The following is a 20,695-nucleotide window of genomic DNA, read 5'->3' on the forward strand; positions in this document are numbered from 1 at the left end:
CTCTGCTACTGCATTCACTGCCCCTCAGTTGCAACTCTAGTCACTCCTTCGATTTCCTCAGCAAGCCCTGTCCCAAAAAATCGAATTCTTGATCAACTTGGTGTATTCTCCAAGTGACCCTCAAGCCTTCTCTTATACTTTTCTCGTTGACAATTCAACGATCGAAATTAAATCTCTAATCAATGACTCAGATTAGATTTGGATTGATCCATGACTTTTGGACCATTCTAACTCAGTTTTATATTAATTCACATTAATATTTTATTTTCCCTAAATTTAGACTTACGAACTTCATTAAAAATATTAATTATTTTAATATCTCCCAAACTAGTTAGATTCTGTCCAAACCATTTCTGGGTATTGGAGATCTCATGTGCTTTAGCCTCTCCACCAATTTTCGTGGCTAGAGAACATCCGATGCTTCCCCAAATCAACACTCCCTCTTAGCGAGGACTGTGCTTTAGTAATACTTCTCAATGAGCATCACCTTGATCATCCGACATTGGTCCCTGTGCTGAGGCTAGGCTTGATGCCCAACATCCTTTGCACTGTTGCATCATGTACTGCTACCCATGGCCCTGCCACTGCCAGTGCTGCATTTGTACGACAACTCCCTCTGCATCCGTGTTGCTGCCCATGGCCATGCCACTGCCACAGCTGCATCTGCACTGCAAACCCTCTCATCATGCTGCATTGTGCTGCCCATAGCATTGCCACTGCTAACTGTTGCACTACAACTCAGTTACTAAGAAGTAAGTAACTGATCTCCCAACTCTGACATCTCCGTCAGGCTAGAAACACTCCCGATGCTGAAGCTCCCTCTGTCACTGACAAGTGCTCCCTCTCTGACCTCTGCGTTGCTGCAACAACTTTGTGCATCTCGCACTGCTGCCTCACGCTGTCCTGGGACTCCTGCACTGTAGCTCCCTCTGTCGCTCCATCCGCATCCGTCTCTACTGACATCCGCCAGTCCTGCTACTCCTCTTCGAGGCTCTCGTAGCAAGGTATAATCCAAGAGGTTGGGTACCTCAAGGATCCTGCCCCTCATTCCTTGTAGTCCGTCTGATTACAACTCGATGTCTCCCCACTTCCTCTCAAGTGGTGCATGAGCACTCATGGCATAGTCATCATCTATCTCCACTTCTTTCTTTGCCCTTGCTGGCGCAACCTTGGTCTCATAAACCTATCCTTGGCTCTTCTTCCTTGGACACTGGCTCGCATAGTGACCCAGTTCCCCACAGTGGAAGCATTTGACCTTGGAGAGGTCCTTCTTCTTCCGTTTCTCCTGCTTTCCCTCAGATGCTAGGGCAGCATCCTCCTCTTCCTCCTTCTTGATTTTGACCCCCTTGCTGCTGCTTCCCGCCTTGGTTAGCCTTTTGATCTCTTCTTGACGAAGAGCCGCCCACAGTTCCTCCCAATCTGGAAGGGTCGACCTGCCCAATATGCTCTGGACAAATACCTCCCAATCCTCTGAGACTGCGTTCAATGCGGTCCTCACCAACATCTCCTCATCCGGCGTGGCCCCTATGGAAGTCAGCTGATCCCGGATCTCCTTCAATCGACCGAGGAAGGTGTCTATCTATTCTCCCTTTTGCATCTGGTATGACTACAACTGATTTTCTAGTAGCATCTTCCTCTGCACAGAAGTATGTTGATACAATTTCGTCAGGGCCTCCCACATCGCATTTGCCGTGTCCTTTTCGGCAATATGTGGTACTACATAGTCCTTGACCCCATCAAGGATGATGCTCTTGGTCCTCGCCATTGCCTCCTCGTACTTTTCGTTCTCTGCCAGATCAACTGGGATCGCTATTGTTTTCAAGGCGAAGTTCTTGAAACGATTCCTGTCTAGAACAAACAAGATCCTGGCCTTCCAGACTACGAAGTTTTAGGCTTCGTCTAGTCTGTCCTGATCTCTTACCCCATTCACTGCCATTTCGCTGCTCCTCTTTCAACTCTTCCGAGTCTCTTTACTTCCCTCCTGGAAGTTCTTGGTGTGACTCCCTCTGAGCCTTGATTTCCCTCTTGGAAACCCCTCTGCCAATGTCGAGATGCCTCCACTCCGATCTTTAGTGCAGCTACACCAGTAATCCAGATTTCTTGGCTAGAAATCCTCGGCAGCATCTCCCTCCTCCTTGGTTTTGCCCTGTTAGGTACTGTTCTGACCACAGTACCCCACCAGCTTCACTCCACAACTTATCCACAGCCTCCTATGCCCTAGAAAACTGAAGTTTAGAGTTTCTAGGTTCTGTGTAATCCTGACACTAGCAAAATCCGCACCTTCTGGCCATGGGCGTCAATCCATCCTGACTAAGAAAGATGACTGGGCACTGCGTAGGTCAGGTCTGCTCCTCTCTACCACTGCGCTGATCCTCTTCTCAGCTCGAACTGATGACGCAGGCACCGCGTCACCCTTTCCTTGCTGTTTTTACGCTAGGAACAACTTCTGTCACTTGGGACCACTGTTTCTGCTGTTGCTGCTTTGCTCGGCTGATGCCCTCAGTTATCCTGTGATCTACAACCTGGCTCTGATACCATGTTGGAATTTCTAAGTCTATCTGTTAGAAATCCTTCCTGTACTTTCTGATTTATTTCTTCCTACTTGTTTTGTTAATTAACAAGTTATTTACCATTTAAATACTGAAAATAAATACAAGTACAGTCTCAACACATACAGATCATCAATTGAAGGAAAAACAAGCACACAAGTGACACCGTTATTTTTGGACTAATGTCCCTGGAAAAACCCAATGCGGGGAAACCGGTGCAACTATCTGAGGGTTTTATTATTAAGCAGTTTCATAATACAATCTTGGTGCCAGAAATGGCTCACCCAACAGAGAATGCCCTTGGTAGCTCTCAGTTGGAGACAGATATCAGCCCAAATCTGCCCCACGAAATCTCCCAACGTCAACCTCTAGGGTCTGCGTCAGCCTCTCTAGCCCAGCGTCTGCCCAACGTCAGCCTCTCTAGCCCAGCGTCTGCCCAACGTCAGCCTCTCTGGTCCAACGTCTGCCTCTTTGGGCTCTGTGTCAGCCTTTGGAGCCTCTGCATCTCCCACGTTGGCCCTCCTTAGGCTCTGCGCAGCTCCTGGCTGCCTCTGGCTGCTTCTGCGTGGCCTCTAGCTGGCTCTGCGTCAACCCTCTCCCGACTTCTGCGCTGATGCTCCCGGTACTATCTCTGCCTCTTTGCTACTGCATTCATTGCCCCTCAGCTGCAACTCTGATTACTCTTTCGATTTCCTCAGCAAGCCCTGCCCCAGAAAATCGAATTCTTGATCAACTCGGTGTATTCTCCAAGTGACCCTCAAGCCTCCTCTTATACTTTTCTCTTTGACAATTCAACGGCCGACATTAAATCTCTAATCAACGGCTAAGATTAGATTTGGCTTGATCCATGACTTTTGGACCATTCTAACTCAGTTTTATATTAATTCACATTTAATATTTTATTTTCCCTAAGTTTAGACTTAGGGACTTCATTAAAAATATTAATTATTTTAATATCTTCCAAACTGGTTAGATTATGCCCAAACCATTTCTGAGTATTGGAGATCTCATGTGCTTTAGTCTCTCCACCAATTTTCGTGCCTAGAGCACATCCGATGCTACCCAAAATCAACATCATGGTACTACCACTTTTGTCACTCAATGCACTTTGTGGGCTTCACTAATTTTGATTGGGTCTGTCCAGTTGATAATTGGAAGTCCACATTTGGCTTTACCTTTTGCCTTGGATCTGCTCCTATTGCTTGGTCTTGCAAGAAGCAAACAACAATTGCATAATTGCATTATCTTCTGTAGAAGCTAAGCATTGTGCTGCAATTCTTTTTAGGTAGCAAGTTCTTTGTCTTTGATAGTTGATGATAGAATTTGGCATTCATCAGGATCATCCTACAACACTATGATGTGATAATCAGAGTGCCAGATGCATTTCTCACATCCCGATGGAGCATCAAAGAACAAAACACATTGAGATCCAAATTCACTTCATTCAGCAACTCATCCAGGATGGTGTTCTTTGCTTGGAGTATTTTCCTACTGAAGTACAACTTGCTGACATCTTCACTTAACCTTCGGCATCACCTTGTTTCTTCAGTCACGATTGATGTTTGGAGTGAAGGAAGTTGTCCTTGGGGGGTCATCTTGAGTCCTCCACTTTTTTCTTTTTGTTGTTTTCTCTCTCTAAGGGACGACTTTTTTTCCTATGGGTTTTTATCCTTTTCTCTGCTTATGAGAGTATGTACATGGGTGCCTTAGCAAGCCTAGTTGTTGGGACCCATTTCTGTGTTCCTTGTTTACCCCCTACATTTTGCTTAAGGGGACATGTCAGTGTTATTTTTTCCATGCATTGGCATTTTCCAATGTGTATTTTCCCAAAGCATTCAACTGTTTTTGGTTGTAAGCTCATGTAGGATTTCTCATCTACCTAGGTGTAATAGCTAGCTGCTGGGCATCTTCCATTGCTATAAATAGAGGCGCTCTTATGTATTTTAAATACAGTAGATCTAATTGATTATCATCTATTCTCTCGCTTGTAGAAGGTTTTTGGTTTCTTTCAGTTGTTTTACGGATTCTGATTACTATTTTTAAACTTTTTCATGTACAACAAAGAACTAGACTAACAGAAAGTCATACAAAAAAAGGTCTTTTAAGCAGCTGGAGTTGTCTTTTCTTGTGCGAGTCAAATTCAGTGCTTTTTGTCATGATGTTGAATCTTTTTCTGTAGGTGCACAGACTCACATACTTTCTGTTTTGGTTTTTTGCGGCCTGGATTTTCCCAGGTCTCCTGTTGTGCATGTGCTCTAATTTTTCTATCATCTCAGATAAAAAAGAAGAAGCTTGAAAAACAGGTTGTGCATCCAAAAAGTAGGCTGCAAATAAAATAAGCAAACCGTGTGGCAGAAAGCATGCCACGGCCCACTTAGCAAAATAGAAGGCTGTATGGTAGAAAACCAAGCCATTCAACATAAATGTAGGTCATACAACACAAAATTAGTCAGCACCAAATTGGCTTAAAAGATTTAGCTTCCTCAAAATAAGAGAATTGGTCAAGGAGAAAATAATAAAGAGCAAACATAAAACATATCCCACTGAAGATTCAGTTCAATACAGAGCCAAATACAAGGGTGCGATTTGAACATGACCAGGATGAGAACCAGAATGAGGCTTTGGTACCTGCTGATACATGAACACACAGTGGAAGAGTTAATATTTGTTAATGTGCAACAAATGACCAAAAAAGTAGGTCAGTGGGACTAAAAGAGTACATCCAACGTAAGTACAAAGTGGGAGTGCTAAACCAATCCTTATTAAGAAGTAGAGAAATATAAGAATCCAAATTCAAGTAAAAGAAAATATAAGAGAAGTTGCAAATACACGAGAAATGCTAAAAACTGAATCCACGTGCATCACACAAAGAGAGGAACTTGGAGAGGTAACTCTCAAATTCACTGTCTTCGCTCTTGTCAATAGTACATATCTCAAATTATTAGCAAATGGAGGCTGAAGACAATAACAGATCTTCAGCTTTTAATGAAACTAGCCTCAGGTAGATATCTTGTCACAACTAATGTTTCTCACACGAGGAGCACTAAAAATAACCTAGTGCTGAAAAATTATGTTAAAAATAGACATGAAGTACTTTTCGTGATGATCATCTATAGATATTTGCACTCAATCTCTCTCTATGATTATGTTTAAAGTTTACCTAAGCTGAAGCATCGTATATGAAAGTAAGTATTAATTTATATTCATGCCTAGTTTGCTTTTCAAGTAACTAGAAATATGTCTCAATAATGTGAAGTATCAACTTAATGACCAATTATTGGAGAATAATTTTTTGCAAGGCATTTTGATACATGGAATGCATTAGAATTGGGCATAGCTGGAAACATCCATTAGAAAATCAGTTATTTAAAAGTTTACCAGAACAGCAACGTGTCTACTTAAGATGGTCAGTATAAGTCATTTGAGGAACTATGTTCATATTTAAGACAATACTGGAAAAAGATTTAAAGAAGAAAGCAATGCTGAATTTTCTTGTGTGTGGTTGTTTCACTGAATTTGTATTCTAGGGATGTCCTTTTCATGGATCTGTATGTTACTATGTACATTATTTTGAGTTTTTCTACAACCATATGTGCTTTGATATTTTGAATGTATTTAATTTAAGTTCCCTTGTGGCAGGGATTTGAGCTTTAACAATTTGACAGGACAAATTCCAGATTCCTTAAGAAACATGAGCTCTTTGAAATACTTGTAAGTAATGCATCAGGGAGACATTAAAAACTAAGGGCTATGCAGAGTTTTTATTTTAATAGACAGTATTCCAAGCTTTTGATTCCAATGTTTTGATAATAAAAGAATACTAGGATGGAAAATTTAAGAGCAGTGTGTTTACTTTTCAGGTTCCTTGGAAGCAATCAGTTGACAGGACAACTCCCTTCCTGGCTAAGTGGATCCGGCAAAAAAGTGTGAGTAATATTTTCTTTACACATCTCAGTTTGGGTGAGCATTTAGTAAAATAGTGTACACACTGTTATTACCACGAAATTTCCAACCTATAAAGGTAACTAGAGTCTGGATAACATTAAAATTCACCTTACTTGATTTCTTTCAATTTGAAGCTAGTGATTACTAATTTTACAAGGGTATCCCTAAATGATCTAATGGGCCTGTTACACCTCATATTGTATAATGTTTCGCATTGTGATTTTCATCACATTGATGGAGTTTGCAGCTAGAACCCTGTTGACCATTGGAGTGGCACCTGATGATTAAATGAAAGACTCCATGCCCAAGGATGATCCAGAGGACACTTATACCATCAGATACCATCAGTGAACAAAGTTTTTTAACTCTACTTCTATCTTCTCATCATCTTTCTTGTTCCCAGATTCCACACCTTGAGGGGAATTGTAATAAGTGATACTAGTAATGATGAGTTTTTGAGTCAATCCTCAGGTTTTTTCAAGCTCTGAGCTAGGGTTTGCTGGAAACCTGTGCAACCTGTGATCACAGTACCAAGCTCTGGAGGAGGACAGCGCCAGGGGTGCAGAACTTCGTAGAAGAGGGCAGGTTCTGACCCAACAAATGAAAAGCACGTGGTCCATTAGGACCCCATCGTACAAACAGGCAATGATGCAAAAAGGAAAAGCCCCACTGGATGGGGTGTAGATATCTGGATCTGAGAAGACAAGAAAGAAGGAACCAAGCAAAAAAGGGAAACTAAGCGAGGAGCCTAGGACCACTCAGAGGCGAAAAGGAAAAAATAATAGCAACAGTACAATAGGCAGAGAAAAGGAAAACCCTGTTCCTGAACAGGGACCACAAGAGAAGGAGTCTGAGGACAAGATAACAGGAAACACTGAAGATCTGCACCAGTCTGAAACAGATCAGGAAGGAATAGCCACGGGAGCCAGAAAGTAGGAGAACCAAGGGCATTGCAAGCCTAAAACCGCAGAAAACCTGCAGGTAATAATCTCTGACCCGAAACTACAGGCTTACCGAGATCATATGGCAGTACATGCTGTGATCTGCAAGTTTATGGGTTTTTGGCCAACAGAACGAGCCCTATGCTTATGGATCAAGCAACAATGGAAGCCAAAAGGGGATGTAAGGCTTCACCTGGGAGCCAAAGGCTTCTTCACGGTGGTTTTCACAAATCTGGATGACAAGGATCGCATCTTCGACGGAGGACCATATTTTTTCGCCTCAGCCAGACTATACATGAGACCATGGAAGCCCAACTTTGCACCCGAACAGGAAACTTTCAAACAGGTACCTGTCTGGATACGCCTATTCTCTCTCCCGATTGACTATTGGAGACATGCGGCGCTGGAATAGATAGGTAATAAGTTAGGTACCTTCATTAAAGCTTTGGAGGCAACAATACAAAAGAGGTAAACCTCCTACGCTAGATTCTGTGTCAAGATGGATGTTTCAGGGGCTCTGCATGAAGGTCTCTGGTTGGAATATAGGGATGAAGTTTACTTTCAAGCTATAGACTATGAGCAGATCCCATTTCGCTGTAGAAAATGCCATGAACATGGACACTTATTTAGGGAATGCCCAATGAACAAAACAATGGAAAAGCCCAAGGATAACATAGGGCAAAATAAGGAAGCTTTCACCCGACCTCATGGTAAACAGAGAGCCAACAGGAGACAACAACATAAAGCAAGCACATCCATTAAAAGCACAGGCAACGCCTTTGAGGTGCTGGAATCAGAAACGGAAGCAGAGGAGGCCAATCAAGAGCAAAATCCACTGCAGGTTAGCCAGACCAATACAACACAGAGGACACAAGATCCCAATCCCATCCCTTCAAATAACATCCCTCACTTTCCAGTACTAACAGAAGAACTGGAAGAAGACTCAGAAATGATAACCAGCGAAATGGGTATAGAGGACATGGATCTCAGCGACATCCTAGAACAAGAAGGTATGGATCTACTAAACATGGTAGAACAATGGAAGAAGAAAGGCATAGAACACATACCTGAGGAGGAGGTGAACAGAGTAAACTCATTATTCCTAGCAAGACAAAAAGCAGAACTGGATATGCAGAAAAGAAGCTTTGGAGCAACAAAAGGACTGGGGGTGAAAGCTCAAGGACTGCATCAAACCACCAACAATCCCAAGCACTGGAAAAAACGAGGCAGAAGAACAAACAATGAGGCACTCCAAGAGCTCGGTCAAATGCTCCTTAACTCAGGTAAGATGAAAGCCCTTGAGGCTTTCACACTTACTTCCTAAAAATCTGTCAATTATGAAAATACTTTCATGGAATGCTAGAGGGCTAAACAGCCAAAAGAAACAACGTCTATTAAGGAAAAAAGTCATAAATGAACAACCTGATATGATTTTTTTGCAAGAAACAAAATGTTCTAGTCAAATAATGAAAGTAATAAGTAAAAAAGTTGGCAAAAGAATGGAATGCATAGAGGTAGAAAGGATTGGAATGGAGGGTGGCTTAGCTACTCTCTGGAATCCTCAGGTTATACATCTTATCTCTGCAGAGGCATCTAGATCAGCCATTTCCATAGAAATCCAGATCATTGGGAATTCAGACACTTATCTTTGTACTAATGTGTACAGCCCTCAGAAACTAGAGGAAAAACTGACAATGCTTAGAAGTCTCTCCAACCTGCAGCAAAGATATCCACTAGCAAAAACAATTTATGGAGGAGATTTTAATATGATCACTTTGCTCATAGAAAAGAAAGGAGGCATCAGGATGCTCAATCGGGATGCAGAAGCTTTCAATAATTTTATCAAAATAGCGAAGCTTGTAGACATTATCCCCAGGAGCGGAGCTTATACCTGGAACAACAAAAGGGGCGGTGAAAGGCAAATTGCCTCTAGACTTGACAGATTCTTAGTAACAGAAAACATTCTTCTTGAAGGGATCACAGTGGATTCGGATATTCTACCAAGTGGAGGTTCTGACCATTGGCCTATATCTATGAATGCGGCCATCCTCGGCACCCCAAGGAACAAGCCATTCAGATTTGAGAAGTTTTGGCTCAGCCATTCAGAGTTCATCTCAAAAATAAAACAATGGTGGAATGAGCTGCTAGAAACAAGAGGAACCAAGATGTACAAACTCCAAGCCAGACTCAAACATATCAAATCTAGATTAAAGTCCTGGAACCAGGAGGTCTTCGGCAACATATTCAAAGATAAGAAGCTACTGGAGAATCAGTTAGAACAGATTCATAAGGAGTGGCTCCAGGGAAATATCAACCAGGAAGCAATGAACATAGAGCAGATACTCATGCAGAAGTGGCAGGCCAGATGTCACCAGGAGGAAACCTTGTGGAAGCAAAAATCCCGAATCCAATGGCTCAAAGAAGGAGAGAAGAATACAAAATTCTTCCATCGCTCGGCCATTGATCACAGATGTGCAAATAAAATCATCAGGATGAAAAATGAACAGGGTACCTCTGTACAAACCCATCAGGACATCTCAACCCTCCTCATTAATCATTTCAGCCAGATTGCTTTGGAGCCAGACATCAACAGAGAGGAAGCTATAAGAGATATAATGACCTCCATTCCCAAGATAATAACAGAGGAGCAAAACAAATATTTGAATCGCCCGATCACCATGGAAGAAGTGGAAGAAGCAGTGCGAGATATGCCCAATGGTAAGGCTCCAGGACCGGATGGCTTTACCATCGATTTTTATAAAGCCTGTTGGGAGATAGTCAAGGTGGAAGTTTGGGAGGTGGTGGAGGATTCCCGGCAATCCTCATCCATCCTCAAATCCCTCAACTCAACCTTCATAACCCTTATACCAAAAGAGGAGGAAGCAAACACTCCCTCGAAGTTTCGCCCAATTGCATTGTGCAATGTTCTTTACAAGATTATCTCCAAAGTCATAGCCAACAGGCTAAAGCCAATTCTTCTTGGGATAATATTGGAAGAGCAATCGGGCTATGTGGAGGGACGACAAATAATGGATAATACATTGCTAGCTCAAGAGATGATTCATACTCTTCAATCTCGGAAAAAATCTGGCATGCTCATGCAGTTGGACCTTTCTAAAGCCTATGATAAAGTTAGCTGGAGCTACTTGGAGGCCATACTGGAGGCCCTTGGTTTTGCTAAGCGATGGATAAAATGGATTCTAGCCCTAATCAAGTCTACCAGATTCTCCATCCTGGTAAACGGAGCTCCCACAACCCCGTTCGCTCCAACTAGAGGTATTCGTCAAGGGGATCCCTTATCCCCCTTTCTGTTTGTTATATTAATGGAAGGTCTAAGCTGAATTATCAAAAGTGCAAAAGAGGCCAACTTAATTCAAGGCCTTCAGCCCATGCCCTCCTGCCCTGCTACCACCCACCAGCAGTTTGTTGATGATACTATGCTTCATGGCACCCCCACGATTCGAGAGGCTCAAGGCTTCAAAGCCATTCTCAAGCGTTTCAGCAAAGCCTCAGGTATGGACCTAAATCTCACTAAATCCTCTATTTTCTTTTTCAACACTCACCTTGCAGTCCAAAAAAATCTCTCCAAAATCCTCGGGTTCAAGAGGTGTAACCTTCCTTCCAGATACTTAGGAGTTCCTCTTACTGACAAACCTTGGCAAAAGAGTCATTGGGAGAAAATGCTATCCAATTTGGAGAAACACAGCAAGCATTGGACTCATAGAGCCCTTAACTTTGCAGGCCGCCTTGTCCTCACTAAAGCTGTCCTCCAGGCCATCCCTCAGTACATGCTTTCCACTCTCCCGGCCCCTAAAGGAGTTCTTCAGAAAATAAGACTCATCCAAAAAGCCTTCCTTTGGTCGGGAAACTCTGACAAGCAGAAATGGTCCTTAGTAGCTTGGGAGAAAATATGCAAACCCAAGCTCCTAGGTGGGTTAGGCCTACAAGACCCTTACACCATCAACAGAGCCTGTGGAGCCAAGTTATGGTGGCGGTGGGTGAAAGAACCGAACACCCCCTGGGCCAAGCATTGGAAAGCCAAGTATGCGGACAATTGCAGCCCTCAGAATCTAATTAGAATCCAGGAACCTCCAGAAGGCTCCCCAATCTGGAACTTAGCAAGAGCCAATCGAAGCATAATACAGGAGCATAGTTTTTGGGAAGTCCATAATGGACAAACTGCTCTGTTTTGGGAGGATGCCTGGCAGCAATTGCCCAAACTTGAATGCCCTAATTATCTAACAATTCAAAGAAGACACCAGGAACAAGGAAAGATAACAGTGGATCATTACTGGAGACCTGACACAGCGAACCAGCCATGGAAACAATGGATATTCAACGACACCCTTCAATCAGAAGAAATGGATAACAACCTAATGTCTCTGCAAACAAATCTTGCTAAAAGGAAAATCTGCAGCGCTCAGGATGCAGATCAACTGCGATGGGGCAAGCTCAAAGGGGGAACCTTCACACTAAAAGAGGCAAGAGCATACATAGAAGAAAGGGACCAAGAAGAAAAATTCAATTGGCACAACAGGGTCTGGGATGTAGATCTATGGCCGAAGATAAAAACCTTTCTGTGGCTCCTGATGCACTGCAGAACCCTCACCTAGGAAAACCTACGGAAAAAGGGATTCATAGGCCCCTCACGCTGCCCCCTCTGTGAAAATGAGGAGGAATCAATGAATCCCCTCCTTAATACCTATGAATGGACCAACAAACTATGGAATTGGATGGAGACAGTCTTTAAGAGCACGGACAGAAACCGAAATTCAATACAGGAAAGCATAGCAAATTGGAAAATCAATTACTCCAAGTCTCAAACAGTTAACACTTTATGGAAATTAACCCCTGGTTTCTTAGTTTGGTCAGCATGGAAAGAACGGAATAGAAGAGTGTTTCAGAATGAAGTCAGATCCATAGAGATTATTAAAGCTAATATTCTTCAGAACATGAGGGAAACGACTCTTACCAGGTGTAAAGCCGAATAGGACACTGAACCGTCTACTACTAAAATTCAAATTTTGCAAGTGTTTGGAATAACTGCAGGTAATGCATCCATCTCGTATGTGCATCGGCCTCAACAAATCCCCTCCATAACCTCTTGGCAACTGCCTCAACCAGGTTTCCACAAACTGAACTTTGATGGGGCCTCTCGGGCAACCTTGGCCCAACAGGCCTAGGAGGTGTCCTTCGTGACCACAAAGGTGAAATTCTACATATCTTCAGCCAATCGATGGGAGAGGCGACCAACAATGAAACAGAATTCACTGCATTAGAGCAGGGACTCCGGATACTAATTCGCTTGGGAACAGGGGCTACTGTTGTAGAAGGGGATTCACTGCTGGCTATTAATGCAGCACAGAAACTACAAAAGGGATCGAAACCTGGTAAGGTTACAAAACACTGGAGGCTGGCCAAAGTTACAGAGCTCATTGCGAGCACCTTTCAATCCTCGATGGAGTCATTGTGCAGGTAGTGAGACGAACTGCAAATGCGGTAGCGGACTGCCTTGCGAACTACGGGGTCACTCATCAAAATACCTACCTGGACACTTGTTGGCATGATGTAACATGCGAAGAGCTTCGGGCCAAGTGTTTACAACTTTCAAGACAGGACATTTTGAACGGGGAGGAGGGGTTAAGCAGTACCATGGTACCGTTCATCCATAACGAATGAGGACAACCATTAATGTTCATTCCCCGAGTCATTATGCACCAAATTGGGATGTTAAGGGGAAGTACCATCACTCACATCGGAAGGGGAAGGAAATCTCACAGAAGAATGAACGTCAGAGCATGCAAGGCGCAGCTGAGGACACGTGGCAACTGACCAGCAGCTACAAGCGTGGCAACTTAGTGGCTTCAGATCGAAATCATGGGAAGGCTTTCAGAAATCTAAAAGGGAGTAATTATGTCAGAAACTGGAGATCTACGAAGGCTGAGCTGAAGATCATGATCCATCACATTCAACCCTCAACTATAATTACGATGATCCACCAAAGGGCTAAAACATCTCATTCCCATCGCCCGGTTCTACGCCCTTTGCGCTCTGTCTGGTTGCCCGAAGTTTTCTCATCTCTCGCTGATACTTGCAACAATACAATGACAAACGAAGGTAGTCGTAATGCTTCTGCTAACAAAGAACTGAAAAAAGCCCGGGAGGCCTATGAAACTTCGGTCTCTGCTAAGGGGAAAAGGAAAATTGAGGAAATAGAAGTAAAGGTCAATGAGGAAGAGGAGAAGCTGGATATGCAAACCATGGAGGAGGAGATCGACTAGATCTTGGACCCAAGAACTCCGGCTACCAAAGCCACTCAGTTCGTGAGAACCCAAAGCAAAGTCTGGCGCATGAAAACCATGCTTGCCAAAGCTCTTAGCATGCAGGGTGCAGCCATGAAGGATGTGTACTATGCCACTTCGCTCGCCTCCGCCAAGAACTCTGCAAGGTTGGATTCAATGGAAGTCTGCATGAAGTCTTTAACAGAGGAACTCAAGATGCTGTCTGATAATCTGGGAGCTTTTATCAGGCTCTTTAAGCTCTCCATCCGACAGGGGATGAACATTGTGGTTGATGTTCCGGCGGAGGACAACGACACCCGCATGGTAAAGCGCCACAAACCCTAGAGGATTCCAAAGCCAGAACCTGATAATGCAGCAGCCGGCCCAAGTGATACCAGTAAGGATTATGTGGAATTGGAGCTGTAATTGCTTCAATGCTCTCTGCTCTGCGACAACCATCCTTTGCTGGTTTCTTTTCTAATGTCTGAATCTGTCTTGAGTCATTGGGTTTTCCAGACCCTCTTTGGTTTTGCGTCCTATGTCAGGCAGCCCTGCGTGGTTAGCCTCTTCAACGTTTAGAAATAAGTATGGAAGGTTAGTATGTTTAGCTTGTTAGTGTCAATGATAGGCTCTGTTCTTAAGTTGCAGGCTCAACTCTTGCTAGCTCTAAATGTAGTCATTTTGGTCGAACAAGCTTGATGATTGTAGCTTTGTCTAGTTTTATAAACCTTTTGTATCTTATGTAATTTTTGTGATATAATATACATCTACTGATTTACCAAAAAAAAAAAAAAATGATGAGTTTTTGAGTCTTTAACAGGCTTAGGATGTTGGGACTCGATTAGTAAATGAATACACCTTTGAGTGTTTTTTTTTTATCTGGTTAATTATCCCTTCTTTTTCAGAGACAGATAATTTTCTGGGTTTTTTCATTCACGTTTTACCCCAAAGCCGGGGTGACGGTCTGAAGGTTGAGCCCTTAACACATTAGTTTCTAGAATCGATGTATATTACCATACTAGATTACACAAAAAATTTCATGGAATTTGATTTGGTCTAGGTAGTCATTTTTTAATTTTTTAGAATTTCTGCACTGCTGGGGTATGAGTAATGAAATTTGCACCTCTCACCCTCAACTTTCTACTATGACACACTTAGATGGGTTAAAAATGTGTTTTGAATCCTCAAAACCCACTTTTCCTAGGTTTAGTGGAAAATCTAGCAATTAATTAAGCCAAAAATTAAATAAATGGAGAAAAATAAATATCCACACATGTTAAATGTTGTGGAAATAAGGTGGAAAATTATGGGGGAATTAAAGTGAAATCCCAAGGTGATGTGGACTCTTAAAATCAAGGAAATGACATGTGCTCAAATAAAATCGAATTTCTGGCATAAAAAGAGAAAACTACTTACTTGGAAATTCGAATTTGTGAAGTTAATGCACATTTGGGAGGAGTTGAGAGAATATTTGGTGGAGATTTTGTCGGAAATTGTTCCCACATGGGTTACCACCCATATACACTTGTCATTCTATCATAAAATTCGAATTTGGCACATAAGGGAAGAAAAAATGATGCCCACTTGTCAGAATTTGATTTTTACACTTGGATTGGAGCTCCATTCAACAAATTCGAATTTCTCTTTGGAATTGTCACCTCATGCCACTTGTTTAATCACTTCTACATTGGGATTGGCTCCCATAGTTCTATATAATAGAGTCTTGAGCTCTCATTTGTATCATATTGTCACTAGCTATTGTGCTTGCGGAAGCGTTGATGCCTTGTACACTTTCAAAAATATCAATAAAGGCTTTGGTGTTTCATTCATGAGGTGTTCCTCCTTTGGGAGTGTGATGAATTGTTGATCATTGGTATAATTCCTTTTACTCATGCTTTGATCTAATTTTTTTCCATATGCTCTTGTAGATTTGTTAATGTAGAGCTATCTTGCATTGACATTTGATTTAGAAGTATGCTCTAAGTATAAATGCTCTAGTTGGTTTAAAATAAATCTCTAGAGTTTCTTATCATTGTTTATTGCTAAACCTATATGGAGCTAATTCTTGATTGAAGTTTTGTAGAGGGAACATCTTGTTGGGATCACAAAATCAAGTGTGAGGGGAAGTCTTTGGAGAGACCAACCCACTCTTGATACATTCTTAAAGGAGCTCTCATTTGTTCTTTGAACCTTCATAGTCTTATCTTACAAAGTGGTTTTGCGGGGGTTTTGGCACATAACTTGTACACAAGCCGAACACTTCTAAATTTAAATCTCTTTTAAAAAACATTATATTTCATTTCTTTCATTTTCTATTTAAAAGCTTGAAGATGGCTAAGCAAAGACAAGAGTTTACTCTCACTCTTTAGCTTAGCCTTTTGTAAATTATAATTGTACATATACATTTTATCTTGTTGATTTTTTCACTAATACTTAACTTATTTTGCAGTCATTGTTTGGATTGTTTGCTAACTCTTGTGTGGCAGATTTTGAAGAGCAACCTTCTGCAACATCTAACAAGTGTTTGCAGGACCTTTGGCAAATGTTGGGGGTTCGATTTCCAAGGATGTTGTGAGCCCTTTTGAGGCTTATTTTGGCCAAGTCGAGTTCACTAGAGGGCTGCCCATTTTCCTCTCTAAGCCGTGGGCATTTGGAGGAAACTCACACCTTGTTTCCCTTGCATGAGTTTTGTGAGATCTTGCCACTACTTTCTCAAGAAGGGGGTCTAGTGTCCAAGTTTCAAGCAATTATTATGAGGACTCTCCTTGAAGTTTAGTCAAGGACTTTGAAGGACCCTCTTCTCATTGTAATATTAATAAAAGATCTAATTTGCTTGTGGGAGCTTGGGATTTCTCCCATGGTATCCTCTCTTCTTCCCATTTAGAGGGAGGCTTCTCTTGGGTGGATTGACATTTGCATGGTTTAAGCTTTTGTAATGTTCCTAAACAAGAATGTAAATGATATACAAAGCATGCAAACAATCCAGCAATCAGAAAAACGAAATATACATTAAGCACCCATGGAAACACTGGAAATAGAGAACTGCTGAGCCATTTTATTACGTTTTCAGGAGCAAATACAATAGTAAAATAGAATGGTGCACCTGGGCTTGTCTCAATGGATAAGCATGACAAAACCCAGGTGAGAAAATGTTGAATTGAAGGCTGCTACAATTGCTGCACCAAACTGAACTGCGCTGCTCCAGAAAACTACTCTATCTGCTGACTTCGAAGGGCTAGAATCACTGCTTTCTGTGCTTAGAAAATTACGAGATTTTAGCTCCTTGATCGTTGGCCTAAACCTAGAAAAACCCACGAAGGAATTGGCCAAATGTTGACCTCGGAATTTTGGCCCAAATTCCCCTTAGCTCCTTTAGCTGCTGGCTGAGTTGGGACCCCTGTTTGACCCCTTAGATTTGCCCAGGAAATTCTATAAATATAGGAGTGTGATCCTTGCTCAAAACCCAGAAATACCTAGAAAGCGTTTCCCTTGGTTCCAACCTTAAAAAATTGACCCTTCACAGCTTGGCCCTCCTCCAATTTAAAATTATGTTGCTGTGTCTGATCCTGTCAATCTCTGCTCTCCCAACTCTAGCAATCCTCCTCAAATGGCCCTCCAAGTGATCTCCTATTTCTCCCGGCCAACTCTAGCTCTACAATTCCTTCCTCCAACTCCCACGTGAGCCTAGTGATGCCTCTCTGCGCAAGCCCAGGTAACTGTAAATCGGATTGCTGGGATGCTAGCTTTTCTGGCTCCAAACTCGCAAGAAAGGTTGGTCCTTTGTTGCTCTCCCAACCCTCTAACCCTCCTGGAAAATGCTTGATCACTGATAGCTCCAAACTCCTCTTGCGTCTTCTCCAGCTAGCCAGAAATACAAACTCCCTGTTGTGGCTGAATGGTAGTGCTGTAACACACTCCCGGAACTCCTAAAATACTTATGGAACTGCCTCTCTAGCGCGGGCACGGATGGTCCCCTGAAGTAGAGGTTGTATCTCTCGCTTGAGAGATTCGTAGGTAAACAACCGGTTGACTGAGCTAAACAACAGAGTGAACAATCAAGTAATTTTGATTGCAAGGTGTAAGAATGAATCCAAAATGAGAGCTGCTCCCTCTTTATAACTCCTTGGGCCTCCCTAGCCTCATGTGGACCCCTCCATCCACCTATTCGAGTTTCCCTCCAAGTGTTGAGAATAGCAACAAGAAATGCTAAAAATAGAAATGCTATAAATAACATTGCTATAGATAGCATTTCGAGATATATTCCAAATTTTAATTTGTCCTTGAATTAAAATTCGAATTTAGTCTCACCAGCTGCTTGGAAATAATTAATTAATTCATTATGGATTAATTAGTTGGTGAAATTCAAACATGAAGTCTTTGTGAAGTCATGCAATAGTTATCCCTTAAATTAAGGAGATTATCCCTTAATTAAGGAGATAAGGATGAGTTATATTTGAGTTTTAATTAGTTAGCTCAGTTTACTGAGTTAAGTCCAGTTAAATTAGTTCCTAAGTCACCTGACACGGGGATTCAGGATTCATAGGATTCGGGGATTTGAGTGTCGGATTCGGACACGTTGAACCCCCGGAACAGGACACGTAGGATTTGTTATATATTATTTTATTTATATATATATATATATATTAAAAATTAGATATTTCTTACACAAATTCTAATTAATGATACAAATTCATTGATTTCAAACATAGATCTTCATCTATAGCATGCATAGTACATACAAAATTCAAATACATTTCAGTGGTCACATAAATCATGGTTCATAATTCATAAATGAAAGACAACTTACAACTACAAGATAGTAAGATAAAGACACTGACAACTGTAGTTTTCTCATTAAGTCATCAAATCAAAATGTGTTACATATGTAGTGTTGGTGCAATGCCAATGGCAAATAGAAATAGAAAATATAAAACAACTACAGGTATACAAGCCTCAAGACAATAGGTAGTCATCAATCCTCAGAGTCATCATCAAAATCAGCATCAATGTCCTCATCATCATGGTCACCACTGCTCTCCTCTGCATCCTCCTCCTCCCCTGTATCCATAATCACCTCTGCATCTGTTGGTGTGGAGGATGACCCCTCTAAGTCATCAAATCTAACAGGCTCTGGCACTGGATCATTGAGATCCATGTTGGCCAATGCCAACTCAACACTGCTGTCCAGATCCATATCATCAGGAAAGACATACCACATCTTTGTCTTTCCCCTCAACCACTTTTCCCTCCGCCTGTAAATAAGACGAAGGTTGGTGTGCACATACACCATTATCTCTGCCCTGGACTGCTCAAGCCTGCTCTTCTTCACACTATACAAATTCCCATATGTGCTCCAATTCCTCTCGCAACAAGAGGATGAAGTCACTTGAGAGAGGAGCGTCATGGCTAACTGCTGAAGAGGAGGGCTTGTCGCCCCATGATTTGCCCACAAAGAATAGGGATTCTTAGCCCCCCTGTCTCTAATCACATCATATCCTGCAAATCGACCAGTGCCAGTGGAAAACTCTGCAAAGGCATCCTCCACCTCATCAAGCAATGCTCTATCTTGGAAAACCCGTTTGAATGTATCTTTCCTCCCCTGTGAGATTTCACCATCCATGTGAGGAGGGAATCTACGGGAAGGTCCACCATTCAACCACTCATGGCTGTAGTATTTTGGGTTCAATGAGTGAGCCAAACAATGTAAAGGTGTACAATTCTTGTCCCATCTGCTGACAAGAATATCGTGTATAGTATCACAGAAGGCCTCTGGTGATGTCTCATACTCGGGGCTCTCACTCTGTAGACTAATGCTCTTCACAGACTCAATCATGGAATCCCATCCCTCATAAACCTCTCCTAGGATGGGTTTGTCTGTATCTGCAAATCGAAGCAAAGAAATGATAGGGTCCATGATCCGAATAATTAGATCTACCCTCTCCCACAAAGCATCATCTAGCATTGTGTCCTTCACTCTTTTAGAGGCTACCTGATCTGTCTTTTTCCAAAAAGACCAAAACTTAGAAATAACCATGGACCCAAGAGCGGTCTTGACCTCCCTCAACCTCTTCAACATCATGAATGAAGAGGCAAACCGTGTATCAACAATCTTCAACAATGATAGATTGGTGTACTCCTTGTAGATAGTGAGGGAATTTGTATGATTTTGCACAAAGTTATGGATATGTCGTGCATCCTCAATAATGTTACCAATCCAAAGCACATAAGAAGCAATGGATTTCAGTGCTAAGTTCAATGAATGGACAATGCAAGGTGTCCAAAACACTTGTGGATATTTAGCTTCCACAATCATGCCAACAACCTTGCAAACAGGTGCATTATCTGTAATGATTTGCACACAAGAATCAACACCTACATCTTCAATAACTTTAATAAATAACTCACCAATAAATTGTGCATCCTTGTATTCTCCAAGTGTATCCACTGCTTTCAAGAAAACTGGACCATTCAAGGAAGACACCATGAAGTTGATGATTGGGTGTCGTGCTGGATCTATCCATCCATCAGAAACAATGCTAACCCCAAATGTTGGCCATGATTGTACAATAGGCTCAAGCATTTTTTGCACCTCTTTTTTTCCTTCGTCAAGAATGTGGTTCTCAGCTTCTTTGACCCAGGAGGCACATACCCTGATGGAGCCCCTTGAGTTAGAGCTCGACACATCTCAATAAATAGAGGTGAGCGTGCAACATTAAATGATATGAAGTTTTGATAGAAGAAGAAGGCAATGGTGAGATCAAGCTCTTCCCGTCTCTCTTTTTGGAAAATCTTGTCCATTGGACCAAGTGCAATTGCTCTTCTTTTTGCTGCTTGTCCCCCAACAGAAGTAGAACTCTCAAATGGAAATTTGGTGGTGCCTTTCCTCAAAAATGGAAGGGGGTCTTCATTCTTGGGTTTTCTTGATTTTGAAGCCACATTTTCCATACCAACAGTGGACTCCTTTTCCATTTCTTTCCTC

General features: G+C 42.1%; 1 protein-coding gene across 3 annotated transcripts in view; it reads left to right on the forward strand.

Annotated features, from left to right (window-relative positions):
• LOC149229086 (putative LRR receptor-like serine/threonine-protein kinase At1g56140) overlaps positions 1-20,695 on the forward strand; it is a 135,612-nt gene that overhangs the window by 40,781 nt on the left and 74,136 nt on the right. For all 3 annotated transcript variants that reach the window (XM_089378457.1, XM_089378455.1, XM_089378456.1), the window contains 2 exons: positions 6,189-6,260; positions 6,410-6,475. In XM_089378457.1, coding sequence (XP_089234583.1) covers positions 6,189-6,260; positions 6,410-6,475 — 138 coding nt within the window. The remainder of the gene's footprint in view (positions 1-6,188; positions 6,261-6,409; positions 6,476-20,695) is intronic.

The sequence above is a fragment of the Pinus tabuliformis genome, chromosome J, assembly GCF_031772625.1.
Source record: "Pinus tabuliformis cultivar Carrire ecotype Pingquan chromosome J, CPIR1, whole genome shotgun sequence".
Lineage (NCBI taxonomy): Eukaryota > Viridiplantae > Streptophyta > Pinopsida > Pinales > Pinaceae > Pinus > Pinus tabuliformis.